At 43.8% G+C, this 27,615-nt stretch overlaps 1 protein-coding gene across 1 annotated transcript; it reads left to right on the top strand.

Annotated features, from left to right (window-relative positions):
* On the top strand, positions 1 to 27,615 carry LOC108110363 (mucin-5AC). The gene is made up of 3 exons (XM_017219414.2): positions 1 to 475; positions 18,184 to 18,662; positions 20,884 to 27,615. Exons 2-3 carry the CDS (start codon positions 18,358 to 18,360, stop codon positions 27,035 to 27,037), a joined length of 6,459 nt encoding a protein of 2,152 aa, XP_017074903.2. The 5' UTR covers positions 1 to 475; positions 18,184 to 18,357; the 3' UTR covers positions 27,038 to 27,615.

Raw genomic sequence — 27,615 nt, forward strand, 5'->3', positions numbered from 1 at the left:
CAACGATCAGTTTACTGCGAGCGCTTACATCGTCTGGTGCGACGTTGCTGCAGAAGAACGAGTGCTAACCAATCCGAAAACCCATCAACCAATCCACCGTAGACACCGACACAAATACAGCAAACTCAAGGATATAATCCCAGCATCCCAGTATAAAAGTTGTGCGTGCAATGAGCCGTGATTCGAATGATTAATTAAATCGCCAACTATTGAAAGAGTTAAAACAAATTACAGAGTTGAATCACAGTTAAATTGAATTCTGCTTAACAAGAAAGCCACAGACACGTCGTGTGGCACGGCTCAGATTTGGAATCAGAACCAGGTTCGGATCCCGACCCATATATATATTCGTTTTCATATTCATATGCAGTGCGCGCGAAAATCCTGCCGGCTGTCCTTGTCGCATTGCTTATGAATTTGTTTGTTTTTGGTTCCGAGCGACGTTCCCTCTAACACGTAGCAGTTCCATCATCAGGTAAGCCTTGTGTTCAGCTGGGATTAACTTAGCTTAAACTGTCGAAACAACTATAAGAACAACAGTCATCGGGGTGGGCTCCTGCTATTGTCGCTGCCCTTGCTCATGCATCCGTAGCGACGTGGCAACAAAGAGGATTACCACAAAATGTTTGCAATTTTTTAATTATTTATCCCCATCGAGAGTGTTCTCCGATATTCATATTTAATCCACTGACCGTCGAAAAGTGTTAAATGGTTCAGATAGGATTGGTGAGCCTTATTGGGGACTCTGGAGCAGAGTCCCGGAAGAGTGAAGTTTAAACTTGTCTTTAATTAAGGAGTAGTGTGATAAGGGGAGTAGAGGCAGAATCGGTAACAGCATCGGACCGGCAACACCATCAAGAGCAGATGAAACAAGTACACCACACATACCAAGGATTGGCAGCCACACACGTGTAACTAAAAACAAGTTAAAATGCCTCAGCTACATATGGTCAAGATTACATGGGGCAGTGCATTTGGTCAAAAGAAGGGAACTCTTCCCCCTGCTTAGTACCAGTCACAGCACCAGTACCCGGAATCCCAGCCAATGGAAAGACGGCGAGGCGAGGCGCTGTTATTTTAATGAACTACTAAAAACTCGGCATTCCAAACATAAAACAAGAGGAAACACTATAGTCGAGTTTTGCGACTATAAGATACCCGTTACTGTTTGACACAATTTTAAAATATTCATTCTGCTAGTGGATATTGCCCAAGCGCCACCTATTGTCGAGTAAGCGAAATAATGTTCCGATTTGAAAAATCTTTGGTAAATCGATAGATATTAACAGAAATAAGTTATACAACGTTAAACGATGGCATTCATAATATTATTATAGACGCCACATTTTTCCTCGGTTTGTGGGCGTTAGAGTGGGCCTGGCCGGATTTAAACTCGTAGGAAGTTGCAGTGGCAACCGTAAAATACGAATTCTTAAGCTTAATTTTCTAGATCTTTAAGTTAACTTTGTATCTGCTATAGTTTCTGAGATCTCAGCGTTCATACGGACGGACGGACGGACGGACAGACGGACATGGCTCAATCGACTTCGCTATTGATCCTGATCAAGAATATATGTACTTTATAGAGTCTGAAACGCTTCCTTCTATCTGTTACATACTTTTCAACGAATCTAGTATACCCTTTTACTCTACGAGTAACGGGTATAACAAACATAAACTCACTTGACGCTGGCCTGTGATTATGCCACATGCAGCAGAAATACTAGCAACAGTTGTGAGCCCAGAAAAGAAGGGCGAACAATGCCGCAATCTGTATTATATTTATGCAAACATTAGCAGATTCCCATCCCCAATCTTTAGCCGCCAGACCAAGTCCCCAATTCCCACTACTCCGGCTCCAGCAGCTGTCTATTGGGCTTGGGCCTGGTTAGTAGAGACTTAAGCTGACAGCCGCCAAGCGAAGCGCAGAATAGTTTGAGTTACTTTCTACCCAGCATTTCACCCGCTCAACCTTTCAGCCGCTCAATTACTGGGCTGTACTAGTGCCACTGCCCGACTGAGATTAGTGCAGTTACTGCAGTTGCCGTTGTTCTTATTGCGGTTTCTGTTTCTGTTGCGGTTAAATAAATAAAGCAGCGTAGCTCCATGGCTCAGCCTATTGCTTTGGCTTTAACTCTGGCTGTGGTCTTTGCTTTTGCTTTTCAGACGGCTCTGACTAAGTTTCTGGCTTGGCAGCTAAGAGATTGCGTTGCAACAACGGAGATCTCCACGGCTGTTGCTGATGTGACTGAATGTGAAATTATAGATGGGTTTGCTTCCCGTTGTTTTCCAACCCACTTCCTTTGGACGTGGCCCAATTAAGGAGTTGCTGCCTGTCTTCTTGCGGAACTAGGAGCCAGAACGAAAGGTGCACCAATGGATGCTTGCGTATTGTCAATTAATATTTCATATATTGGTATCCGGGGCAATGGACCCCTGGGAATGGACCAATATTGCTGCTGTTGCATAAGCAGCTGATAAACTTGCACATAACAAACTCATGGCAGAAGAGCACGCCATCGCCAATAACAGCTGCTGCTTTTTAATTATTCAAGTTAACAAACGGAGCGGTGCAGCTGCTCATCTGTCAACAACAATGTGCGCCGAAACTTAATTACTTGCAACTCGGCGATAAGGGGTAAGCCCAAAAACGCAAATCCCAAGAGAGGCGGCCACACATCATCATTGTAAATGTGCGCCTGGCTTTCCATATATACGATTACCAAATTGGATCTAAGCCTAATTATGGCAGTTGCACTGTAGCAAAAACAAAGTCAGGCCCGAAGAAATTGCAACTGAAATTAATAGGCAAGGCATCAGAAGTTTGCGCAAGCGAGGATAAATCAAAGGATTCTGGAAAAACAAAACTCCAGAGCCAAGTCAAGCCATCGTTGCATCCCATCCCATCCCCTCCCATCCCTTCCCATCCCATTACATTCAATTCTATTCCCCGCGATGCCGAGTTGAGTGCCAGCCAAAGTTCTTCGGGAAAACTCGTCCTGTCCTGGGTCTGCTTGGAGGATTCAGCACTTAATAATAATTAAATAATTTTCGCCAATTATAGAGCTAGCACATAGCCATCTAAATGGGTTTGGCTTAGATTCTGCATCTGTATCTCCAGCCAGTATTTCTGTCCGTTTCACCTCTCCGTCTTCTACCAGTGTGTTTGTGTGTGTGCTAAACTAATAAATGAGATTGCTTTTAATTAAGAAAGCGAAAATTGTTGCCCCCATGGAAGTTGAGCAGCAAAAGTTCTTCCCAATGCCTTCAAAGCCGTTTTACTTAGTAAAAGTACGAATCTCGGACACGGATTCGTATTCGTATTCTTTTTGGTTTGATTTTATCAAAAAGTTACCTTCAATAGATTCAAATTTAAATAAGGTTTCATAAAATAATGGCTTTTCAGTTTTATGTATTACAAATTTTGCTTCCTTCTAATTCCGAACTATAATTGATACTTTAATGAATCAACCGAAGATGCAACCTACCTCAAGCGCAACCTGTTTAACATTTTGCAACTGCCGAACAACGTTCTACTCGTAAAACCCTAATCTTGATCTTTTTTTTCAAACTTTTACTATACGAGTGGCGATTGTTTTTAAGCAGATTTTAAAATTTTTGTGCTGAACAGTAATTAATATAATATTTACTTAATTAAAAAGTACCTTAATATCGAGATTATGAAACGTAATACCTAATGTTAACTTATTAGCTTATAGGTATTGTCCATGGACTTTAAATTCTTTATCTTTGATATAAAAATTTTAATTAACATTTCGCTAAAACAAATCCGTTTTGCGTGATAAAATTCCAATTAATATTTTCCGAAAACTTTGCCTTCTTACTGATAGTTGCCAAACGATTTCTCCCTTGAAATATATCTGGAACAGGGACCTTTCCGAAACCGGACCACCCAATAAAAGTAGGTTCCGTGATGTCGGTCGCAAGGCTTTTGAGCCCAGGCGCACAGGTTAATTTAAAAGAATTTGAAAGTTTTTTGACGTCGGTTGCCATGTATTTGGGTTGGCTTCCCTTTTGGTGGGGGTGAAACCGAACTACATCGCCGACTTCCCAGTTGCAGCAATGGCATCAACGTCATCGCTTGACGCTGACTTGTGGCCCTAACGCAAACTCCCAGTACCTTCTAGCACACGTCATGGGAATTTCAAGTGAGGCCGCCAAATCATGGCAGTGTATTATTTGACTTTGTTCAGGGGGAATTTATTAATAAACATTTTTCGCATTCGCACTGGAAGCGCCTCAGTTGTTACGGAATTTTTAATACAGTCAGTATTCTATAACATTGCTTTGGCCGAAGATAAGGCACCCGCCTTAGTTCGTCGCGTGCACTGTCAAGTTATGTTTCTAGGCAGCCGGCTCAGAGTTGGCCCAGAAGTGAAGCGGAGCCCAAGCACGAATGAAAAGTGAACCTGCCTTTGTTTGCTGTCCAATAATGATTTTATTTGCGTTGTGGTACAACCGTAGTCTCGAATAATTCATGCGCATCTGTGTTAATATTATGCCGGTCTCCTTTGTCGGACAGCTCAACCCTTTTTTGACGCTGGAACGGACGGATGACTTTGAACTTTTGACACATTTGGCAGTCGGCTGTCATAGTTTTCTGGGGGTAATAGGTCACTAAGGAATTTATGTTTGGTTAGAGCGGTGTCCTTCCTTTTTATTTTTCTCCAGGAACATGACATCCTCAGCTTTATAAATTCCTTATGCCCCAAATTATGAGACTTGACCCTTGACCATGTCCGACAGTCGAACAGACGGACAGATCTGGTAGACCAGAAGATGGATTGGTGTCTGCCTTCCCATTGTGTAATCTTTAACAGAAACAACGGTCTGTACGAACGACCTTTGGTGGGTCTGTTAACCGAGTTATTATATCTAATTAAGCGGCTTGTTCAACTAACGCACTCGCCTCGAACTTATCGTTACAAGGCGCATTTCATCGCGTCAACACAGCGTCATTAATGCCCCATCGAAAACACAATTGTTGGTCTGAATGCCTTAATTTATGTTGAATCACATTAGGGAAAAAGCATAGCAAATTTTTTCCATTGCCGCATTTGTCCATTACCTTAAAATAATATATTAATAATAACAATGTGCATCATGCGTAGTAAATTTGTTCAGAGTTTTTGCCATATCTTTTTCACGGTTTACGCAATCACTTTCACAAAATACAAATTGAATTGCCATTGCCAGACCCATTGCATTGTGTGGCCAAAAAGCGCGCAGCAAATAAAAAAATAATGGAAATACAATTAATAATTGTGAAATTATTATTCATTCTTTTGCTGCCGACTTTAAAGCATTAATTGAGAATTTTATTTGCACCGATGCGCGTCCATGATAGCACTCTGCTCATCCGGCTTGATTAATTTTCCGACCGTTTGAGCGATCATTTGGACCGCATTCATGAGCTGGTCAATCAGCACTTAAGAGCTCTCCCAAGTGGATTTAAACAGTATGCTGTGCTTCTGGTGCTTCTGGTGCTGGTACTGCCACTGTCCATATACCATTAGAAAAAGTAGCAAATTATGATTTATTACACTTTGCACGAAGAATGGAAAAAATTCATGAGAGCCACAAAGTGTGCGGGTGCTAGAAAGTATGCTCCGCTGAAACGAATCCAGGACCAGGATCGGTGGGATGGGAAAATTGGCCATAAAAGCAAAAACTCCAAAGTAGCGTAAAAAAATGTAAAGCTCTAGCAATAGCAAGTTTACTTTGCGACACTCCACCCACAGACCTTCCTATTTTGCGGCCACAAAACTTTTCGGTGGTCTCGGTATATTAAGTATACGCCTCAATGATGCATTGATGTTGTCGTTGCAATCGAGTGCGCGGAACAACAATTAATGCCCTGTTTATGGCAGCCAAACGGAGGACAGGGTCTATGGTCGTCATCCCAATTACACGCTTGAGCAATGTGCGTGTTATCCACTCGTCATTCGCCTAAAGGATTGTGTAATTCCACGCCTAATAAGCACAAAATATATACATTAGACCATCTATGAGATGACCAAGTGCAGATGCAGTGGTACTGGCTGAGCGTTTGCTGGGCTTGAGTTCAGCTCGCAAGTTAATGATGCGTCAGCTGAGCTCCAACTTAGTTAATAACTTTGACCGAAATACCAGAGACCAATAACCGAAAAGTAAGTGTCATTAGCATATACTTAGCACAAGAACCAGTTTCACCCTCCTCGCTCTTTCTCCTCTCTTGTGGAAAGAATTCGTCCGGGGCTTTACAAAAGAAGCGAAGAGGGGAAAGAGAGTAGCACGACAGAAATGGGTCAAAACGTTTCCCACTGATTCAGTTTTGTCTCAATTAACACATCCGAGCAGGACAGCGGTATTCGCATATGGAATCATAGATTTTTACAGTCGTGAATTGGAGTCGGCAGTTATGGGTTTCTTACCGCTGCTTCGAAGCTGTCAAGAATGCAGCTCGAAACGGGCACAAATTGAATGGCAGAAAAAAACACAGCTCAGCTTAGACGGAATTAAACACTTTAGCGACAAGCGAAAGGTGCATAATAAGCCATAATGACAAAATTACTATATTTAGTATGCTAAAAATGGGTCAAAGTGCCAGTAGGTTGTCCCCAGCCGCTTTCATTAGCGTCGCACAGAAACCGATGACTTTGCTCTCGCTTAGGCCAAAACGCCTGCGCCTCCGAACATGATATTGCATTTCTTAGCATTAACTTCTTTTCACCTGAGCGATGAGTCTGCGTCTAAGGCTCTCCAGATCTTAACTTCGGCTCTTAGCAAGCCCATACTTATTTATACGAGTATGTATGTATAGGCCGCCTCTGCCGTGATGCGTGACTATATTACAGAATTCCCTTCGGCTCTTTCCGCCCACCGGCATCCCATCCGTGCTCTTTTTCCAGCCGGAAACTTTCATTTTTGTCTCTGTAGAATATCAATTTACAATGGACACAATAAAAAGCGTATCGAACGGATAAATAACCTATTGGCATATTTGTTTGCGGTTGTCTTTTATAGCGCTTTGTTTGCTTTCCCATTCATCAGGCAGTATCAACCCAGCGCACGCAACTTGATTGTTTAAGCTCCTTCATCTTCAAGAGGTTTTGTCACCGGCTGTAGTCAATAGTGTATAATTCGACGCGCCTCGAGAGAGGAGAGTGGGCACTCGAGGCCCCAAGTGTCGCAATTAGCAAAGGCTTAGGGGACCGCAACAAGTTTCGCCAGATCCACCTGTGATCCATCTGACCTGAAGACAAACGACAATTCAAATGGAGAAGGTTTCGGTAGGAAATTAAAAACGCATCTGCCCAGCATCTGTATCAAACACAGATTGGAAGAGTGGAGCGGCGATGGTATATGATTTTCGGAAGCCTTATAAAAATTGAAAGCTACGCATTTAAGTGACCTACATTCACTTGCCATCTGCGGTTGTTGATTTGCCTTATTTTCGGTTATTCTCATTGGGCTCTCTTTTCCAGTGGCAAGTTCTGTTGACCAGTTTCGAGGTAGACGCGTGTGTCTACACATTTTGGTCTTTCGAAAGCAACTGGGAGAGCAGGCCAACCGCTTCTCTCGTCTTAGCCATGAAATCTCTCTCTCGTGAAATTTGTGGCTACTTCGTTGTAATTCGTTCTCGATTTGAACTTCTATACAATACTTAATGATTATTATGTTATGATTGTAAATACCTTTGACTCTATTATCTTGGGCTCTATTAGAATAAAATATGATTTCGTCAGATATTGGCAATATATAGTCCTTGTGAGTCCCCTAAGTATTTATAAGTATTTATCTTTTTACGTAGTATATAAAATTACTTTTGGATGGTTTCATTGAACATCAATATAATTGATAAATTTGCTGCGCCACTAGACATTAGCATTTTGTCTTGTTTTTTGAATGTTTGCATATTAAAAGTTTGTCACATTCTGTAATCAGGTTGTAAAGTCCCACAGAGGGTTCGCCGACAGAGTTTAAAGGCCAAATATTCAATAATTTATGAATTAATTGGCCTTTTGTACTTACCAGGTTTTTCCTATCTTATTCTATGCATTGCAGTTATTGCTCTTGTTTTTCAAAATTAGACATTGACCGGAAGACGAAAGAATCAAAGATTCTTTTCGGAATTTTAATATGATTATCTTGTTTTTCCTACCAGGATTTGAATTTGATTGCTAATCATTGTTGCCAAAAGTTGAGGTATTTTTTTAAGAAGCAACGACCCCAAATTTTCCAACCAAATTATTTCGAATGTCAGCGACGAAATCAGCGGGTTGCCAGTTGCCAGCCAGCTTACATTCACATGAAATGCAAATAAAGAAGTGCACACAACCACATGTCTAAACAAATAGCATCGATATTCGTAACGGCAACCACAGTCATCAAAACGAGCTGCCAAATGAATTGTTAGGGAAATCAAACAATTTCGCTTATTGAGCTTTTAAGCCGCTAAGGCCGTAGTGAAGGGCAGGGGTCGGTGTCTGCATATGTCTTTTTTCAAATACTTTGATGTGCGACAGCCAAAATAAACAAAATTTGGGGACGTCATAGTTCTGCATATTTCCACGGATGCCTGTAGGCATATAAATGCCGATGCCCATCAATTTCGTTAATGCCAGCGATGCCATCATTTAGCCGCCCGGAATGTGCAGAGCTGTTTTTGAATACAATATCTGATAGGACGCCAAAATGCTCCTTCATTCGTCTGGAAGAACAAAGGGACTAAAAAATGGGCAAACATATAGAGAAATAAGCAAATACTTAAATTATAATAGGATGAAACCACTAGGCTACACTTTAAACATTTAAGTCTTTTAGTACTATAATTCCATCCTTTTATAAGGCAATTGCGCTTTTATTGCATCTACATCAAAGGAAGTTCACACATCAAACAATGGCTAAAAGTTTTGAGAGAGTAATAAAATTAAATGGATTTAAGCTGGATTGCTGGAATTTTTTGTGTTTTTCGGGAAAACTAATTGAACAACTGAATGGACTCTCGCCATCTGCGGTGAGCTATTTCCCCGAAAAGTTTCCTGCTTCAGATTGAAAATATTGAACCGTATTGCAAGCTCGGACAATATGTGGAGTTAACAAAGAACAAAAGCCCCCCGGAATTGGTTAGGAACAAAAGTCGAGTATTTACCGCGCATCCGAGCTAATGAAGCTATTAGTGCTGGCCTCGTTGTTGGCCAGCACGTCACTTCGACATCCCACTAGTCCTGCGAAGGGATGCCACGGGAAATGGCCATTTTCCACAGCTAACTACAACAGAACAAACATTTTTTACTTGATTTGGTCGGGCCCAGAAATAACAAAAGCTGTAAGTGAGTGGAACTGTGGATGGCAAGCGGTCGCAAAGTTTATACCAGTTGGTTGATTTCTGTAGCATTTCCGTTTTGTTTCATTTTAATTCTCGAACTGCTCTTTGACCATATTCGATGGCGAGCACACAAACACCAACACGAATAAACACCGGATATACAGAGAATATGGAGGGCGAAGGGAGTATAAAACAAGGAGATACCGGTTACTGTTTTATACAATTTTAAAATATTATTTTGCCAGAGGAAATTCACAAAGCGCCACCTTTTGTCAGAAATAGCATGTTGAGTAACTGATGGTGTCGTCACTGTCCGTGTGAAGCCTTATAACATAAATTTTTTCATAAACAGCGAAATAATAATCCGATTTGAAAAATCTTTAGCAAATCCTGAACAATAATATATATACCTTATAGGATTGGAAACGCTTACTTTTTCCATTTATATAGTTTTCAACGAATCTAATATACCCTTTTACTCAACGAGTAACGGGTATAATGAAATAAAATGTTTGACTGTTGCGGAAGTGCGCCATACGTTTATTTCTTGTGCGCCATTTTGCTTACATATTTCTCGATTTTGCAGTACGCTTTCAGGCGCTGGCCATGTCGATTGCTTTAGTTTCGGCCGAGTTATTTGTGCGGCTTATTGGGCTTTATGCCCCATAATGTAAGGGATATTGACCAAGTTTTTAAAGGCATAAATGCTTAATTCATATGCCGCCTCCCCCAAACTGTAGCTTCCTTATTTCGGTGAATATTCAATTTACTGCATTCCATCTCGTCTTGCTTGCTTGCCCCGCCCAATTTTGGTAACCTAAGGAGCTCCTGGCCGTCATTAAAATTTTCCAACTGTACTCATAAATTAATGCGCGAACACAAAATTTTCCCAAAATATTGCTCTCTGCTCTATGCTCTCCACTGTTCCTCTTGCAACTTATGGTCTAGACCCTTCGTCCCGATTTCTGCATCCCGGATATGAAGTATAGAACATGGGAGTAGGTGTGGCAGGGGACATGTGGGTGAGGTCAGCTCAGCTGCGCTCCGCTTCTGGATGTGAGTGAGTTTTAATAGCGATTTAAAGCGCCCTTGCTTGAATACGAGTTAAGCATGCGCCAAAGTTTCGCATATGAAATTGCAGTTCGGCCTGGGGTGCGTATAACTCCGCCGAAAATTTGTCTATTCCAACGCAAATTGGAGGGTTGAACCCATGAACCTGAGCTCTTATACCTACGGAACTGAATAAAGCATTTGTTGGTTGACTCTGCCCAAATTCAAAATATGTGGATCGGGCTTCGGGGAGTACATAAATTTTCAAATTTTCCTAATCAGCTACCACTAAGCAGCATTAAATTAGAATTTCTGCCAGTCCAACTGAATAATTCTATTGGAATTTAACCATCTTAGATCGCTTCTAAGTATAATGTGCATTAACTTCTTCCCTGCATACTAGATGCTGCATTGGGCTAGGGGCTGGTAATTGAGTTTTTATTAGCTGTTAGCGGTCCCACACCACCTCTTTGCACCACTTAATGGCAAGATTCTCAGCTAAATGCAGCAATCCCCGAAGCGGGGCGTTGTTGTGCAAATTAACTATGTACCTGCCCAAGAACGCAGCCACATGCACACTAGGGCGGCCCAAATTTGAATCACCACCATACCAGTTGCAAACAACATTTTTGAATTATCTGGAAGTATGTATATTAAGATATTAAAACATTTTGAATATAAAGAATAGATGTGCAGAGTGTAGTTGCCTTAAAAATACCCTTAAATCAATCATATTTAGTATTAAATTTATTTTGAGTCGCCCTAATGCACATGCACACTGGCACAGGGCTCTGCAAAACCCCAAAAATCACGAGCACTGGGACCCAAAATGCCAGCTAAAGTTCTTTGGCGCAGACAGCGGCAACCAAATCAAATTTTCACGAAAAACCAAAGATAAACTTTGAACGCTACTGGCGGACAGCCATCTACACCCACTAACACCCCCACCCACACCGACATCAGCACGCACATATTGAGGTGAACACATACAGATACGCAAATTCGCACGTCGCTTATTTGGTAATTTGCGTGAGTGCCAAAATGCGTTGCATGTTTGCCTAACATGGTCTCTGAGAGTGGGCTGTGTGCACTTGCTGCAGCAAAGTTCGTAAACTTACACACACCTTAGCTCACAAAGATATGCACACACTCTCGGAGGAGGGCTTGCGATAGGGTCCTAATTGAGTTGGCCAGAGATTTCATGAAATAATTAAAGACCTGTGTGGTCAGAACGCAAGTTTTGGCAACTTCCTGTCTGTGGCACAATAAATTCGCATAACAAATGGGCCAGCGTTTATCTGTGTCAACAGCATTCAGCCCGACTTGAATTTCGAGCAGAGAAAACAAAACCAAACTTGACGAGCCCAGTTCACGTTACACCCACTACTCCGTCCCGCGCATAAAATTTTAAACACCCTACTGATGTCCAAAAGGATGCACAGAGTGAAGATGGAGTGGCCAAAGTTCACCGCCGCTGAAGGGGGGCTCGGTTGCATCTGCTGTTGGCGTTGTCATTGTGGCATGACGGTGGGGAATAACGGAAATTATGCAAAATAGGTAAAGCTGCTTTGGCGAAATCGGAGCTCAACTGCAGGCACTAAATTTTGTGCTTTAAAGCAAAGCGCTCTGCTTAAGGCGACTCCATTGGAGGTCTGCGCTCACAGGGCCGTGGCTGAAAGGCAGTTAAAGGTCTTACTCTATTTAATAAGTCTGCTTCAACTTCTAAAAAATCCCTGAGTTCATCGAGCAAATAATGCCTCACCTGCAGACAGCGAGTGCTTGAATGTAGAAAGGGTATTACTATACAAGGGTAGAAAATCATTTGTACATCCGCTAACAATTACACATTATATACCCAATGCGAAATCGAAAAGCCATAAAATGGAGTCCCTTAGCCAGACCATTCTATCTATCTTGGTCCAAACTCTGCACATAGCGATATCACAAATCTTAATAACCGTCCACACATTTGGTGTCATCATAGACCGTGTGTGCTCCTACTTCCAGTATCTGTGCCATTGTAAAGTGAGTCAAAAAAGTTTCCCTGGGTATCAACTCAGTTTTCCTGTCTCCAACTGCGACTAAATCAGAAACGTTGCCTGTGTGGCATTCGTAGTTCTGACAGCAAATATAATCTTATCTGTGGAACACGCGTTTAACTGACGGAACCCAGTTCCAGATCTCAGGTCCGCCTTGGCCAGCAGATTCACATGAAAAATATTCGCATGTTCATATTCCCTCACTTAGCGCCTTCGCCCGATGGACCCCTGCATTAGTTTTGGCTCCAGCCCAGATAGCCCATACCTAGCTGCGGCTCTCGACGGCAGAGAGCGTTTGTGTTTCCTTCTCGAGGTTGTGGTAGTGCCGCCTGCCCAATGCCCGGCTGACAGCCTCTGTGCGATAGGCCAAGTGTAGCATACTCGTACATTAAACGAAAGGGCTTTGCCGTGGTCGCTGGTGAATTTAAAATGCAATTAAATAATAGATTTAATTTATCTTGGGCTTGGACTCAATATAATGTAATTCAAGCAACTAGATTATGAACAGCCCTCCGCAAAGGGTTAATTAACATGACTAACGCACTGAAAGTAGCTGACTCACTGCGGGCACTAATCAGTCCTAGGCCGTCCCACTAACGGCCAAGGTAGGTTTGAAAGCCCGGCAATTATGCCAGGCTGATAAAATAGGGCTAGTGATTGTGCAAGTCATAACTCAAAAGGACACGGATATGGCCAACATGAGGGTGCCGCCGCGTGTGTGTTTTATCATCATTCAGGGAATGACTCAGCGGACCGTAAAAAAAAAAAGAAGATGGATGGGTCGGGATAAGCATAAAGGGGTTCCTCTGGATCCACACTAACTCATGGAGCGTAATCCATTCACACACACCGTTACAGGCTCACTTGGATTTAGTGGAGTGTGATAGCAGCCACCAACACTGACCAGAAGAAACGCAGTTGGGCATGAAAGGGTACGGCGCCTTTTTGTACAGGGCGGAGTAAAAGGATTTTGTGCACCTTTCAAGGTCTGCTTTTTTACAGTTTGTTGACTATAAAGTCGAGTAATGAATGAATGAATGCTTGAATGGTTGATGATTGAATGTGCCAAGGATAAGAGGTGGTAAGTCAAAAGGGACCGGCATGGAAACGCATCAGGGGTCCATGTTCATACTTATCAGCCACAGCCAGATGGCAGGCACGAGGGACCCTTGGATCCGCTCCACCTCCTTCCCACTTGTTTTGATTATAAATTGAGAAATTGCTGTTGTGTAAAATTTGTGACAAATCAAAGTGTTTGCGAGAAGATTCGTTTCCTTTTCAGGATTCTCTGACCCTGTCATTTCCATATGTCCTATTTCGGCACTAAGTGGCCAAGCGCAAAGGGTTGCTCATGTGGAATACAAAGGAATGAGTCCATGAAGGACACGTTCGTTGCTAACCCTTGCACTATCGACCGAGCATCCGCGAGCACCTGAAGGGCTGCTTTAAGGGATAATTAATTTTTTATTTCCCTCTGCAATAAATATATTACAAATGTGATAATGGATTAAGCGCGGCCTGATGTGGATTACTCTGTCGTTTCGCACGGTCTCTGCAGACGCTCCCATTAAAGCCTTTATCTATTCGAATCCATATAATTAGGGAAGGAGCAAGGCTCTGTTTGCAGCTCTGCTTAATTCGCAGGTATTTAATCACACTTTAAATCTTTTCGGCAAGCTTCGATTGCTGATTGTGGCGTCACTTTGACGTTACTAATTAAGGCGTTGATACGCAGGATCAGGAGCGGAATGTGACTCATGGCCACGACAAATGCCAATGCAAATACGATGCGCCGCGAGCACGCGCCATTTGATAAATTGTGGCACTCAGAAACTTGCCTGTCGCTTACCATAATGCGGCTGAAAAGTTGCATCACCACTGGATCTAGTGTTGTAGGTTGCACTTACAAATCACGTAAACGTCGCATGAAGGCAAATCCCTGATAATTAATGCCAAAGACTTATATATTTAACAGCGCTAGTCAGGCCCTGAACCACGACATGTGGCCTAATCCTGCTCACGCCATGACCCCATAACTTTGGCACTTGTCCCAGCTGCACGTCAGAGTAGCAGAACAGTGGGATGCGGGTCAACAAGACATCTGGCCAGCATAGCGGCCGGGAAAAGTAGCAACTTAAACGTGTACATACTGGTCTCGAATCGAATCGGAATAGAGCCATTCAATAGACTGAGGCTCAGGCGATTACAATGACAGAAAGATCTGAAGCTCGATGAGCACCACGTACGAAGTCGAATAATGCGAGGCAAGGCATTTGTTGTCGAGCCCCAAAACTTGAAAAACTATAAAGGCAAACAGTGCTTTTAACCCTGGCTAAGGGATTTTTTTTATGCTGAAGTGCGGTGTAAGTTGCAGACATCCCACAGATTCCAACTTATCCTTTGTGTGGGGTCTTTCAGGCGTAAGTATACAGTCCACCTAGGGCAGCTCGAAATTCGATCCGCCCCAAACAATAACGTTCGGGGCCAGGACTAGTCAGCAAGATAACTAGTCACAGCCAAATGAAGATTGGTATAGCGAGATATGCACGTGATGGGAATGGAATGCTGAACATTATATCGAGCTCCTGGGGCGTGTGAAATCTTTTCCAAAACAATATATGTCATGCACATGCCGGGTTCTAACGTGCGGAAGTGGCAGTGGCAGTGAATCGACTGAACTCCTTTGGCCGAGGGAGCGGAAAATAAAATGCACATTAGCTGGCCAAGGGTGCTCCATTGCCAGTTAGCAGTAAAATTGCTGTTGGGCAGCAGCACACTATGATTTGGGTACTTTCTTGCTAATTTATAATTTCTAAAATAACTTCATGTTTATGTGTCATTAAAAAAAAAAGAGACAAAGAAACAAGGCCCAGAATTTTTTTTATTGTACTTTAATCTCAGTATCTGAAATATATATTTTTATTTGGAACCTCCTCCTAACAAGATGCCGGCAACAATAGCTTTAACCCGCAGCCGATAAATCACTTTAAAGACATCGAACTTTAACTTTTTCGCCCAATGTGGGCCATGAGGAAGGATATTGTTTTCTCGACCAGGACGCAAGAACAACAGCCCAGCGTATGGTGCTTAGTGGGTGCGTTGTAAACGAAAAGCGCAAATCGAAATAATATAAATAAAATCAAATGTTTTGCGCATAAGACGGAAAGTTTTCAAGCTAGAAGAAGGCAGGGCCAGCGAGTGAAATTAGATCTTATGAACGTCGGGTCGCTGCGCTCAGGGACTCTGGAGCGTATACGAAACGTAACGGAAACGGAAACAAAGCGATAAAGTTCTGTTAGTGTAGCGGGAACATGAAAGTGCGAGAGTGTGGGCTTTGGGGAGTTCTGGCTCCACCAGTCGAAAGCAGCGTGAAAATGTCGGCCAACACTTGGCTGCGCTTCCTGAAGAGAAAACCCCAACGAAGTAGGTCTTTGTATCAACAGATTACTAATATATCGAACCGAGGAGTACTCGCTCCATGAAAGAAGATACCGTCTTATGCAATTCCGAAATATCGCGAACTTCACTAAAACATGGCGACGTTTTTAGTTTTTAATTTTCTAGCCAAAACTAGTTATGACTGACTGATTAAAAGATATGTTGTCTGTGCAAGAACAGCAAGGCCAATAAGAAATCAATGTGGTAAAACATTTTTGGCGGTTGCTGTGGACGTTGTAAGCTCTTTTCAACTTTTTACAACTCTCACTTGCCATCCCCAGATATCTTGCTGCTAGGAACCTGAAAAAAGGATACGTAATGTAAAACTATTTTTCCAGCGCTTACAATTGCGTTATATCAGTCCTTGGTCCTTAGTGCAAATTTATCGCAGAAACTAATTACCAAAAGAAAGAAAACTAAACGACTTTTCCAAAATCCATATATCCCAGATGTTGGAACTGTCGAAAGCATCCATGCTGCCGCACTTCTATGATGGTGGTAACTCCGAAAACAGCCTCCACTCAATACACCATCCGCGTATTGAACGCTTTTTGGGCCTCCCTTGCTCTTCCCGCCCCAATATATATAGAAATGGGCGAGAGATTTGTTTAAACAAACGTGTGTTAAACAAACGTGTGTGGTCTCTTTTCATCTCATTTACATTTGTTTGCTTGTCTCCACAGCTGTCAGGTTCAATCTCGGTCGGACTTCAAGCTGAAACTAAAGCAGATTGGGTCCTGAACAAGCGCACTTCTTCAGCTTTTAATGCTTGTGTGCGACGTTCCCTTTGTGCATGTCGGCCACTTGTCATGTCACTCGGCATCATTGTCGACCCAGACAATGGCAGTCCGAGCAATCTGTTCTGGCACCTCACCTCAGTTAACTTCTCGGGCCGGCTTAAAAAGGGTAAGCAGATCCTTGGGCATGGAATTTTATTTACATTTCAATGTCGGCCGTTTTCGTCTTCGCCCTCCCCCATCTATCTACCCTGCACCGTTGACAATCGTAATTTACCGTTACGAATCAATAGCAAACTTATAGTCATGACAAGTCCATTATCGCTGTTTTTAGTCCGCTGATGCTCTCTGCAGGCACAACATTATGCCGAAATATTTAACACCAAATTTATGTCGATATGCTTGTATTCATTTCGTTGTCCTGTGGCCATAAAACAAAGAAAATCGAAAAAGGACAAAAGTGCAAATGCCGTCGGCAACCAGTCAGCGGGAATATTTTTATGGCCAAGCCTTGGTTGCCTGATTTTTTCCACATTTGCCAGGAATTGTTTATATATTTGGTGTACGTATGTGGAATTTTTTCATCGGAAGTACCTATGTGCGTACGCCGAACGTGATGGGGCAAGTCCTGCCCTGTTCACAAGGACAAGGGTCGTTGAGGAGGGGTGGAAATGTGTGCGGTCCAAACATGGTTTCTGTTAGCTAACATTTTGACAGTGTTGGCTTTAAGTTGTCAGCACATTCTTCGGTTTTACCACTGCTGTTGGCTATTGTGCCTATTAACATATTGCCAATCTGCTGTTCCTCGTTTCATTGGCGTTATCACATATGCACACACACATATATACATCCAGAGAGAATAACAAACACGTTTAAAAGAGGCTTAGTGCCACAACGCAGAACAAGAAAACTGTCAAAATGGCTGTCAAGTATTTGCGCAGATTCGCGATACTGATAACAAGTGACAGACTGCGACAACGTAAGAAGAAAGCTATCAAAAACCAAAAAATGCGGCTCAGCTAAAAATATAAAAATAATTTTCCACAAGTCCTGGAACTCAGTCTGTCCTGACTGAATTTGAATGCCGCTCTTTTAAGTTATTACCAATCTCTATTTCCAAATGGTGTTATATGCATACCGTAGTTAAGTTATTAAAAATCTCTACTTCCATCTGGTGTTATATGCATTCTGTAGTGCACAAGATGGTGTATTTCATAGCCCCGTGCTTAAGATCAAATTGCCTAGCACTTAGGCCAAGGTACTGAATGCATGCTTTACAGCAAAGACGCCAAATTCAATAGCATTACTTCCCCCACTCGCCTTATGTGGCTGCTCGTTATTATTAGCATAATTACAGGCGCATTAGCGTGCCAGGTTTCAGGTGCTTGGCAATTTGCCTGCTGCCAGAACGCCTGATTATGACAGGGCCTAAAAGGGAGCCGCATTCCACAATGCACCTCCTGCAGCGCCACTTAAAGTTGCGCAAGTTCCTTAAAGTATATCCCTGCCTTATGCTAATTTTTCTTCAGCATTCTTTTCGCTCGCCGTCATTAACGTTGCATTAATTAGTTTTTATTTAATTTTGCAGCTTTCGTTTAGTGTTTATGCAGCATCCTTCGACAGTAAGAACCAATCGGATTCAGTGAGCCAAAGGACTTGACCCCCTTAAAGCAAAAGAGAGAGGAAAACAATTTAAAGAGGGGGGTCCGAGGGTGAACCAAAAACAAACTCTCGCTCAGCACAAGGAATTCAGAGCTTCTCGATGCGTACACCGCGCATACCCCCCGTTCTCTGGGTCTGTGCCTGGTCGTGGCTAACCTTGGCCTGCTCCAGCACCCTCGCCTATCCAAACAACCAACCTCAGCAGTCGCTGCTTACCTATGTGACCTCTTCGACATCCAGACAGCGGAGTCAGTCCGCCAACCTTTCCTTGCAACCGGCATTCGTCTATGACTCACCTCCTCCGGAAGAGGAGCAGGTCTCTAAGCAACCATTGAAAACATCCGTATTCCCATCCAATGTCCGGAATAAGGAGACTGTGCCGCCAAAGAAATTTAACACTTCCATGTGAGTACCCAACCTGGTTTGGATCGCTAACTGACTTACACTAACTGCGACTTTACTGAGTGACTAACGAAATCCGCAGAGTAAAAATGTTGAACGTAATATTTAATTATTATATACTTTTCATTATTGTTAAAACTTTATTAATGTATATAGTATATACTCCGTGCTCACAAAATTTAAAAAAAAAAAGAAAATTAAAAAAGATAATAGAGCTAAATATTTTACAGAGTCGAATTAATACTGAGAGATAAAAAACATGAAACAACGAAATCTTAAACAACATTAATGTGAGCTAGATAATATTGTTTTTAATCTTATTGTTTTCTGTGTAAGAGGGTTTCCTGCTTTACACGCCCATTCTTACTTACTTTTGTTTGGGGCTTCTATAGCTGTTGCTGCTGCTGTGGAAAATCTTTTGTTTGCAAAGCTTTTTGCAATTTTTGCCACTAATTGAAATAGAATTTCCTGCTTAGCTGTAGCCGCCGTTCCGATTGAAAGCGTGGGTTGGTCAGCCTGGCCACTCGCCTTAGTATTTTTAATTAATTTGCTTTGCGGCCACAAAGCATGCTGGAGTGAGCAGGAAAGCCTTGCATATTTTGTGGCACGCGTTCGGAATCCCATTAAGTTGGGGTTGGTTATAGGTGGTATGTAGGCGAAGGTGGGATGCAAGCATTCCGCAAACAGCGACTAAATTGTGCGGCTATCAACGTCGAATCAATGCTAATCAATTGGTTTAATGTGGGCTCGGTGTTTTTAAAGTGGGCGCTAAACGGTTTATCAACAATCGATTCGGATAAAAATAAAAATAACAACTTTAGTGACACGAAAGGTTTGAATATTTTGCCTTCTTCCTGCCACCAAAGTGTTTAAAAAGTGTCCAGCAAGGTTTCCAAAAAATCTGCGCTTAAACGAATTCACAGCTTGCGTCAGCTGTTCTTGGTAATAACTGCGAGCGGTAGCCTGTGATGTAGACAACGATGATAACGACGATGATGATTCACGGATCCCTGCTAACAACATGCAACTGCAGACAGGCGCATCTGCGATATTTACATACATTTTTGATTGTGCTGCATTGCCTCTGGATTGCAACTAAAACCAACATTTTTCGACTGCTCGCAATACAGCGTCACTTGGTTGGCATCGTTTACCTAAAAAATGAGATGGAAAGATGCCAATAAATCATTTATATTTCCCTCGAATCGGAATAAGTAAACATTGACTAGAACCAGAGGATAATGTGCACTGCACACAGTTTTCCAAATATTTTTGCCTCCATCACAGTGCAACACATTGCTGCACTTAATTTTTGCATGAACGGATTTGCCTCCTCCGCGCATATGCATATACGTTTATAGTATGTGATTGCATATGACGAGGCATATGACTAAACACGATCTGACTCACGTGCTTAAATGTTAATGATGTGCTCATGCCACACGCAGAATTACTTCCATATTCATATCACAAGGACTCGGCAACAAACACATGTAAAACATATGCAGCTGCGTAAAATGGTGGTGGGCGATGGGATGATTTGCGGATGACTGCGTGACTTTCTGCATCCATTGAATAGTTCCCATTTTCCATTAAAATTCCAAATATGCGCCTCTAATTATGCAGCATGACTTGCGTTGTTAGGGGAGACATACTGTCTGTAAAAAACATTATTGAGATAAATAGATTCTTAGATGGGAAATGCAGCAATTTATAATTATAAGCGCCATTAACATAAAGTTCATGTTCCAAAGTGCTAATGGGCTAGTCAATGCAAACCATTAGGAGGTTTAAGTAGAGAAGGAAAAGTAGAAAGAGTTATAAATATGACAACTGGATGATACGCGAAAGATCACAGGGAAAATTACTTTGTAATGAACATAAGTACCCCAGTATGCACCGACAATAATCTCGTTGTATTACAATGGGACGTACTCCGTCATCCCCTTAAAAGGATTACATTTAAAATTGTACTTTTTATTTATGATTCTTATGACCAAATTAAGATTACTGTTAGGAGGAAAAAAAATATGAACATTAAAAAGAATAATAAATAGTACCTACTCGTAGTAGACTCCTACACATAAATTGTTTAAAAATAAATTATTATAAACGATGTAAAGTGACATTTAAAGACTGACTTTTAAATATTTTACTTTTATCTTACTTTTTCACCGTTAGTAACAATCTACTATAATAATTTTACAATTTTCTCTCCTCTTAGAGCAACGCCACCGGTATCCGTAGTTCTAAATGGAAATGAACCGCAGTTCACGGATGCCCTTGGCCACAAAGTACCCAAGCCACAGCCTTCCTTGCAAGTGGCGAGCCCAATCGTCCTTCTTAATCCAGACCGCTATGAATTCTACACATTTGACGAGCACGGCGAGCTGGTCAAGCGACTGATGACTGTGCAGGAGATTCAAAGCATTGTTGCCAATGGCGACGGTGAGGGGCCGTCGTTCATCCATCCGGTCCCGATAGTTGAAGGCAATCCCGACAAGAATCTCCAAGATATTGTAGACAGCGTGCAAAGTGTGCTTAGCAAGGAGGTTGCTTCCAGCTCGGCAAAAAACAGCTCCGGTGAGCTGCTTCCTCCTCTTTTGGATACGCCAGACGTTTCCTCTTCCTGGTCACTCATCCTACCTGCCATTTTCGGCAACACAGGAGGTGATATCTTCCCACAGCAGCGTCCGCAACAGATTGTGATGACTCCCGATTCCGAGCTACTGGAGACGTCCACCAGAGCGCCACCTCAGACAACACGAGCCACAAAGAAACCCAAACCAGCTAAAAGAAAACCGGACACTAAACGCAATCCCTCCACTACTACCAGCACCACTGAGATTACTCCACAGGTGGTGCAAGAGGAGTTGGATCCCATGGAGACAGTGTACACGGGCATACAGCAATACCAACAGGTGGCCGCGAACATGCAGGAGTTTGAGCACCTTCATATGCAGCCCATCTACCAGAAACAGCCGATCACTACAGGACGGCCAGAAACAACAACCCGTCGCGTTTTTTATAACAACCAACAGATTATTCATACGGCCACCTCTTCGAGCAGTGCCCCCCCCAGCGCAGAGATTATTTTTACTCAGCAGCTGGCCAAAAAGCCGGCGAGTGTGCAGCATAAGCCAACTCAGCCTCATCGAGTGAAGAAGCCTAACGACGGCGCTACTGCCGAAAATACATCCCAGGCGTCTGGCGGAAAACAGAAGGTCAAGAAGAAGACAACCTCCACAACAACAACCACACCAGTCCCACAGACCGAAAAAAAGCAACCAATTCAAATGGAGCCTTTATCTGTTGAAAGTACAACCACGACCACTCTAGCACCGCCCTTGACCACACAAAAAAAGAGGAAGCGGAAGCCGACTCGAGCTCCGGGTACAGCTCTTACTGGTGTGAGCTCCAAGCCAACAAAGCCGAAACGCAAGCCAACGTCTAAGCCAAAACCACTCATACAGAATGTGAGTGAATCGGCACTCGCTGGATCTGTACCACAGCCTCAGATTGCGAGTATTCAAAAGCCACCCAGGCCACAGAGGCCCCACAAGAAGCCCAAGCCAACAGGTACAACAACTACTACAACAACCCCTACAACAACCACTACGACAACCCCAACTACAACCACTTCAACTACCACCACAGTAGCAGAAGAGACCATTACAACTTCTACTACAAGTCCAGTGAGCACACCGACAGGGACTCCAATTACAGAACAACCTTCAGAGAGCCAAGTCACCACCACTCCAGGATCAGAGCACCAGACAAGTTTTACCACATCAACAGAGGCTACGACAACAACATTATCAGAGGCTTCAACCATAACAACGACAGACGCATCAACGACAACTTCCCCTGCCCCCACAACAGCAGCACCTGTAAAAACTACGGCGATACCACCTGCATTGCACCACCAGAAATTGCAAAATAGGCCCGCAAGCCGTCCACCATCCCAGCACCACAACCGGATTCACACAAAGCCAGTTCACAGTACCACAACTGATTCCAGTAAGGTGGCTGAGGATCTATTACCCGAAAGCTATGGCTTTGTTAATGCGATTCCTTCCTCAAGCACTACCCACATGCCGTTCTACCCGCTGCCAAGCTACGACTATGTAACAACTCTAAATGAGTCAACATTACTTAGCAACCCTTCTACGCATCACATCCCGTTCAAGAAAGCTCCAGTACCTTCCCTAGCGCAGCTTCAGCAGCAATTGCATCTCGAATCACCATCGCCGGCTCCACAACTTTCACCATCCCAGATCCTCTCTATGGATAGAATTGTGCAGTCGCTTACACAGGACATTTCTGCCATAGACAAAGCAGAACTTGGTACCGTAGCAGGACCTGTAAGGTACGATAGCGCAGAAAGCAAGCTGCAGATTGAAGCGGTAGCCAACAAAAAAAAAATTGAAATCAACGCAAGTACTACTCCAGCAACAACGACGACGCCTACAGTTAATCATCTACCAACAACCTCCACCAAGCCTGCCACAATTTTGGCAAATAACAAGCGTATCACTTCCCTTTATGGAGGAAGCACACTGGCCACGATGCTCCTAGAGGAGGATGTATCCGACTCCACAGAATCTACTCCTGTCCATGAGCAACCAGAAGAGACGACGCTCAGCAGTCTCGGGGACGATGACGAAGAGCAAACACCCGTGGTGGTGATCACTGCTAGACCTCAGTACTTTACGGTGACAAAGATGCCAGAACCATTGCCGCCCATTAAGACCGATCAGACCCAAGAGGAGCCAGAGACCACAGAGTTACCTGGTAAAACAATGTTTCTTGTGACGACGCCGATGTCACCGCAGGAAGAACTGGATGTCACCACGGAAAATCCTGTTATTGAGTCTCTCTACAATACTATACCAGAGATAAACGAGCCTTATCCCAGCGCCGGCTATAACTCACATCAACAAGATCTCGAGGAGAATCCAGGCACCACAGAACAAATAGTAAGACTTCCAGTCTCAGAGAGCAGCACAGCCAACATTGACAGTACTGAAGTAACGCCCATGGTCGCCGACCTAGTGCAGCAACTCAACCTCGAGATGCTTAAGCCCACAGACCAAATATCTATGGCCAACTTCCAGACACAGGCAGCCACCATAGCCTCCACCTTAGTGGATGGATCAAACACACTTGTCTCGAATATCCCGATAAACTCAAACGAGACAAAGAACGAGCTAGAATTCCTTATGTCTGATGTTATTCAACAAATAACTCAGGGCAATCAAAGTAATTTCCCGTCCAATGCCCAACCGTTAGACGATTCACACCGCCTTACCAGTTTTGCTCAACTGAATACCTCTTTCTTGCTCCATGGAAAACCAGAAAATGCGGCGGAGCCTCAAAAACAGAACGAGCTTGAGACAACGCAGAGTACAACAACAGCCAGTCCTTCCACGATGAAAAACCCCTATACGAGCACTCATAAGATACCTATTTTATCATTGTCCCAGATTTATGCGCAGCAACAGCAAGTCGAAGATATGGAGCATCAAATTTTTGCCAATGAACGACTCGAAGTGCAGCCCACTCCAGAGCCAGTAATGCAGGAAACCGTGTGGGCTCATGATGGTGCGTCAACTGTAGCCTTACTAGTGGACACAACCGAGCCAGAAACTGAATCCTATACCTTCGACCGCCAGACTGCACAAGAGGTCAGCCAGGAGACCACTTCCAGCGAGGAGGCTTCCGGCAGCCATGAGTCAACGACCAGTTACAGCGACATCTCCGAAAGCCACACGCATACTGAAAGTGAAGAGGATATGCCTGAGCTTTTGACAAATAGCTACATTGAACAGCAGCAAACGGAAAAAAATTATATTCAAGAAAAGCCTGAATTCATACATAACACACCGAAAGAGCCAGTGCCAACCACACAGCAGTATGCGCAGGAAGAAACGACGAATGGTTATCCAGACGCACAAGAAGAAGAGAAAGCAGGTATAACGGTAGAGCATAAATACACGGTACATCAGCCGCAGGATGCCCAAATGGCAGTTGCGGAGGAGGACAGTGCTACCAACGCCGCCCAACTACTGCCTCAATATCAGCCGCCGAGCAACGGAGAACAAGGACAGGCAGAAGCGCTGGCTACGGAAATACCCGGAGATATGTCCTTGGCTTCTTCGGATTCAGACATGTCGCTCAGCTCCGAGCAGGTATCCGATAAAATCGAAGTGAGCACAGTTCAGTCCCAACAACTAGATGATGAATCAATGGAGGAGATTTCCGACGAACTCACAGCTACCATTTCAGAAGAAAACGACGATAAGGATGCGGATTCGGTTACGACCGCCCAAAAAGTGCAATTGGATGATGAGGATCCATATATAAAGCTAGGCGAAACGACAGCAAATGTGGTGAGACCACTTAACTCTCACTCCGAAGAAGTCAGTGATAATAAGAGCGGAGCTGAACTTAATGAAAATAACTACAAGGTGATATTGCCTTTGGCTAGCTATCAATCAGTGGATCAGGCAGATGAAGAGGACGAGGAAGATCAAGTGGCATACCAAATACCTCTTTCTCTGCCAAGCAATACAACAACAACAACCAAAATGACAACCACAAGGCCCACTACTACTATGGAAACCCCAACAACAACTACTTCAAAGTCTACCAGAGCTTCTCCACCCACAACGAAGCGTTTAAACACTTTGAAGCCAGTTTCCTACTACGTTCAGCCCACACTGTTAGGTGGATACAACCAACTTGATGTGCAGCCACCAAAGGTTCTTCCTTACAATACCAACAAAGCGGAAGCACCTCAACAACAAGCTCCGTCCCACAGTCAATTTCAATCCACTCTGACTCAGCAGCGACCTACCCAGCGACCTCCCTTGCTGACCAATCTCATGGCAAGCTCAACGCAATCGACACGACCACCCGTAAAGCTAGACCCTAGTCCGGAATCCTCAGAAGGTCTGGAGGCCTCTACCGCGGCGATAGACGGGGACCTGCAATCCTTCGCCCGGCTCTGCAATGAACTGGCATTCAGCTACTGGAGAGCCATTACCTCGGAGAAGATCAGCTCTGCTAGAAGTCTGGTCATATCTCCTTTCGCCCTAACTTCTATGCTTTCAATGGTGTTCCTCGGCGCCCGAGGAAGCACATCTGGAGAGATGAACGAGATCCTTAAGCTGGATGATATGATTACCTTCAATCCGCATCTGATCTTTAAGAACATAACCAACTCTGTGGAACATTCCACGGACAGTGATATAGCGACTACCGCATTTGTGCGGGAGATCTTTAGCGACCGTGCCAATGGAAAAATTCTTCCCTTTTTTAAGGAAAAGATTCAGCAATTGTACGCCGGACACGTAGAGGAGGTTAACTTCCATGTGGTCAATGACATCGTACGCCGTCGCACGAACCTGCTAGTCAAACGGCACACGAAGGGTAAGGTTATTGAGTACCTGCGCACGAACAGCGTATGGGTAAACGGGCCACTAGCAACCATCTCGGCCAACCTCTTCCAGACAGACTGCTCCCACGGCTCCACCGCAGATCGTGATGGAGAGATGTTCTTCCAAGTCCATCCCACTGTTCGCCAGCGCCGGCTCGTGCCAATTTCTGCCGTTGTCTACCGCTCCGGCTTCACAGCGGGATATGAACCCAAGCTGGACGCCACAATTGTAGCCTTCGGTCGTGTGCAGGACTCAGTTAGCACGGTATACGTAATGCCCGGCCATCAGAGCTCTATTTCGCCAATGGACAACCTGGACCGCTTGGAGCGCAGCCTGGTGGAGACAGCTTTCGGAGAGTCGCGAGCCTGGAGCAAGCTACTCACATCGCTGATGGACCGACCAGGCATGGAGGTGCAGTTGCCGCGCTTCTCTCACCGCTCCTTCGTTAATGCCTCTCTGGGTCTGCAGAAAATGGGTCTGCGCGGGCTCTTCAAGTCTGACTTTGCCGACCTGAGGGGTTTGACTGGTGCTGGAAACCGTGACATCTTTCTTTCTGACATGATCCAGATCAACACGTTTAGCACCTGCGGTGAAGAGAAGATCTCCGAAAACCACCACGTGGAAATGTACCCGGCGCCTCCGCTGCGCAAGCGGAACAAAGATGTCGACGCCAACGAAGACGACGCCTTCGATTCGTCGGAGACAATTGTAGACTTTGGTTCTTTGGTGCAAGAGTCGGCGCTAGGACGGGGCTTCTACGACGATCTTCTGGATCCAAAGTACTTGGAGCTGCCGTTGCCCCTCCGTCCGCGACAAGCTCGTGTCCCGGACGCTCCCCGGCTGCGCTTCGACAAACCCTTCCTTTACTTCGTACGCCACAACCCAACGGGCATGATACTTTTCATGGGTCGGTTCAACCCGCGCCTTCTGCCGTGAAGATAGAGCCTCTTATGCAACTCCGGATCGTGTTTTTGAAAAGTGACTTAGTGAATTTATACCCTAACCATAATACTAGTTTTATCCTTATTGAATGCTGCTTGCTGTGCCTTAATCCGGCGTCCATCATCCCTTAAGTTGGTTCGATACCAGATTGATGCGCAGCAAACGATTGCCTTTACCAATGGCATCTCCAATGATTCTTTGCGCTCGCAAAAATGAAATCAACTATATTAAATGCTTAAATGAAGCTTGAGTAAATGTATTTCCAATTTTTCTGGCTTGCGTTTAATTTGCCGCATACCACCAGAGTGAGGCATGGATATGGAAATACATTTTTTACTCGCTCGTTGTTCGATAAAAAGTCGCCCGTTTGGCAAACAAATGTTGAACAAATATGTAAGCGGCAAATGCAAATGCAGTAAAAAATTAAATGCAAATGCAATCATGGAATGCGTCAATGTTTTGGCAACTGAACAAATGTAATTTAGCAAAATAAACTTTGCGAATACCCAAATTGAAAGTTATGTATGCTATTATGTAAGCTTAAGCAAACAAAACTAAAATAAAAATAAATC

The sequence above is a fragment of the Drosophila eugracilis genome, unplaced genomic scaffold, assembly GCF_018153835.1.
Source record: "Drosophila eugracilis isolate 14026-0451.02 unplaced genomic scaffold, ASM1815383v1 contig_2171, whole genome shotgun sequence".
Classification (NCBI taxonomy): Eukaryota; Metazoa; Arthropoda; class Insecta; order Diptera; family Drosophilidae; genus Drosophila; species Drosophila eugracilis.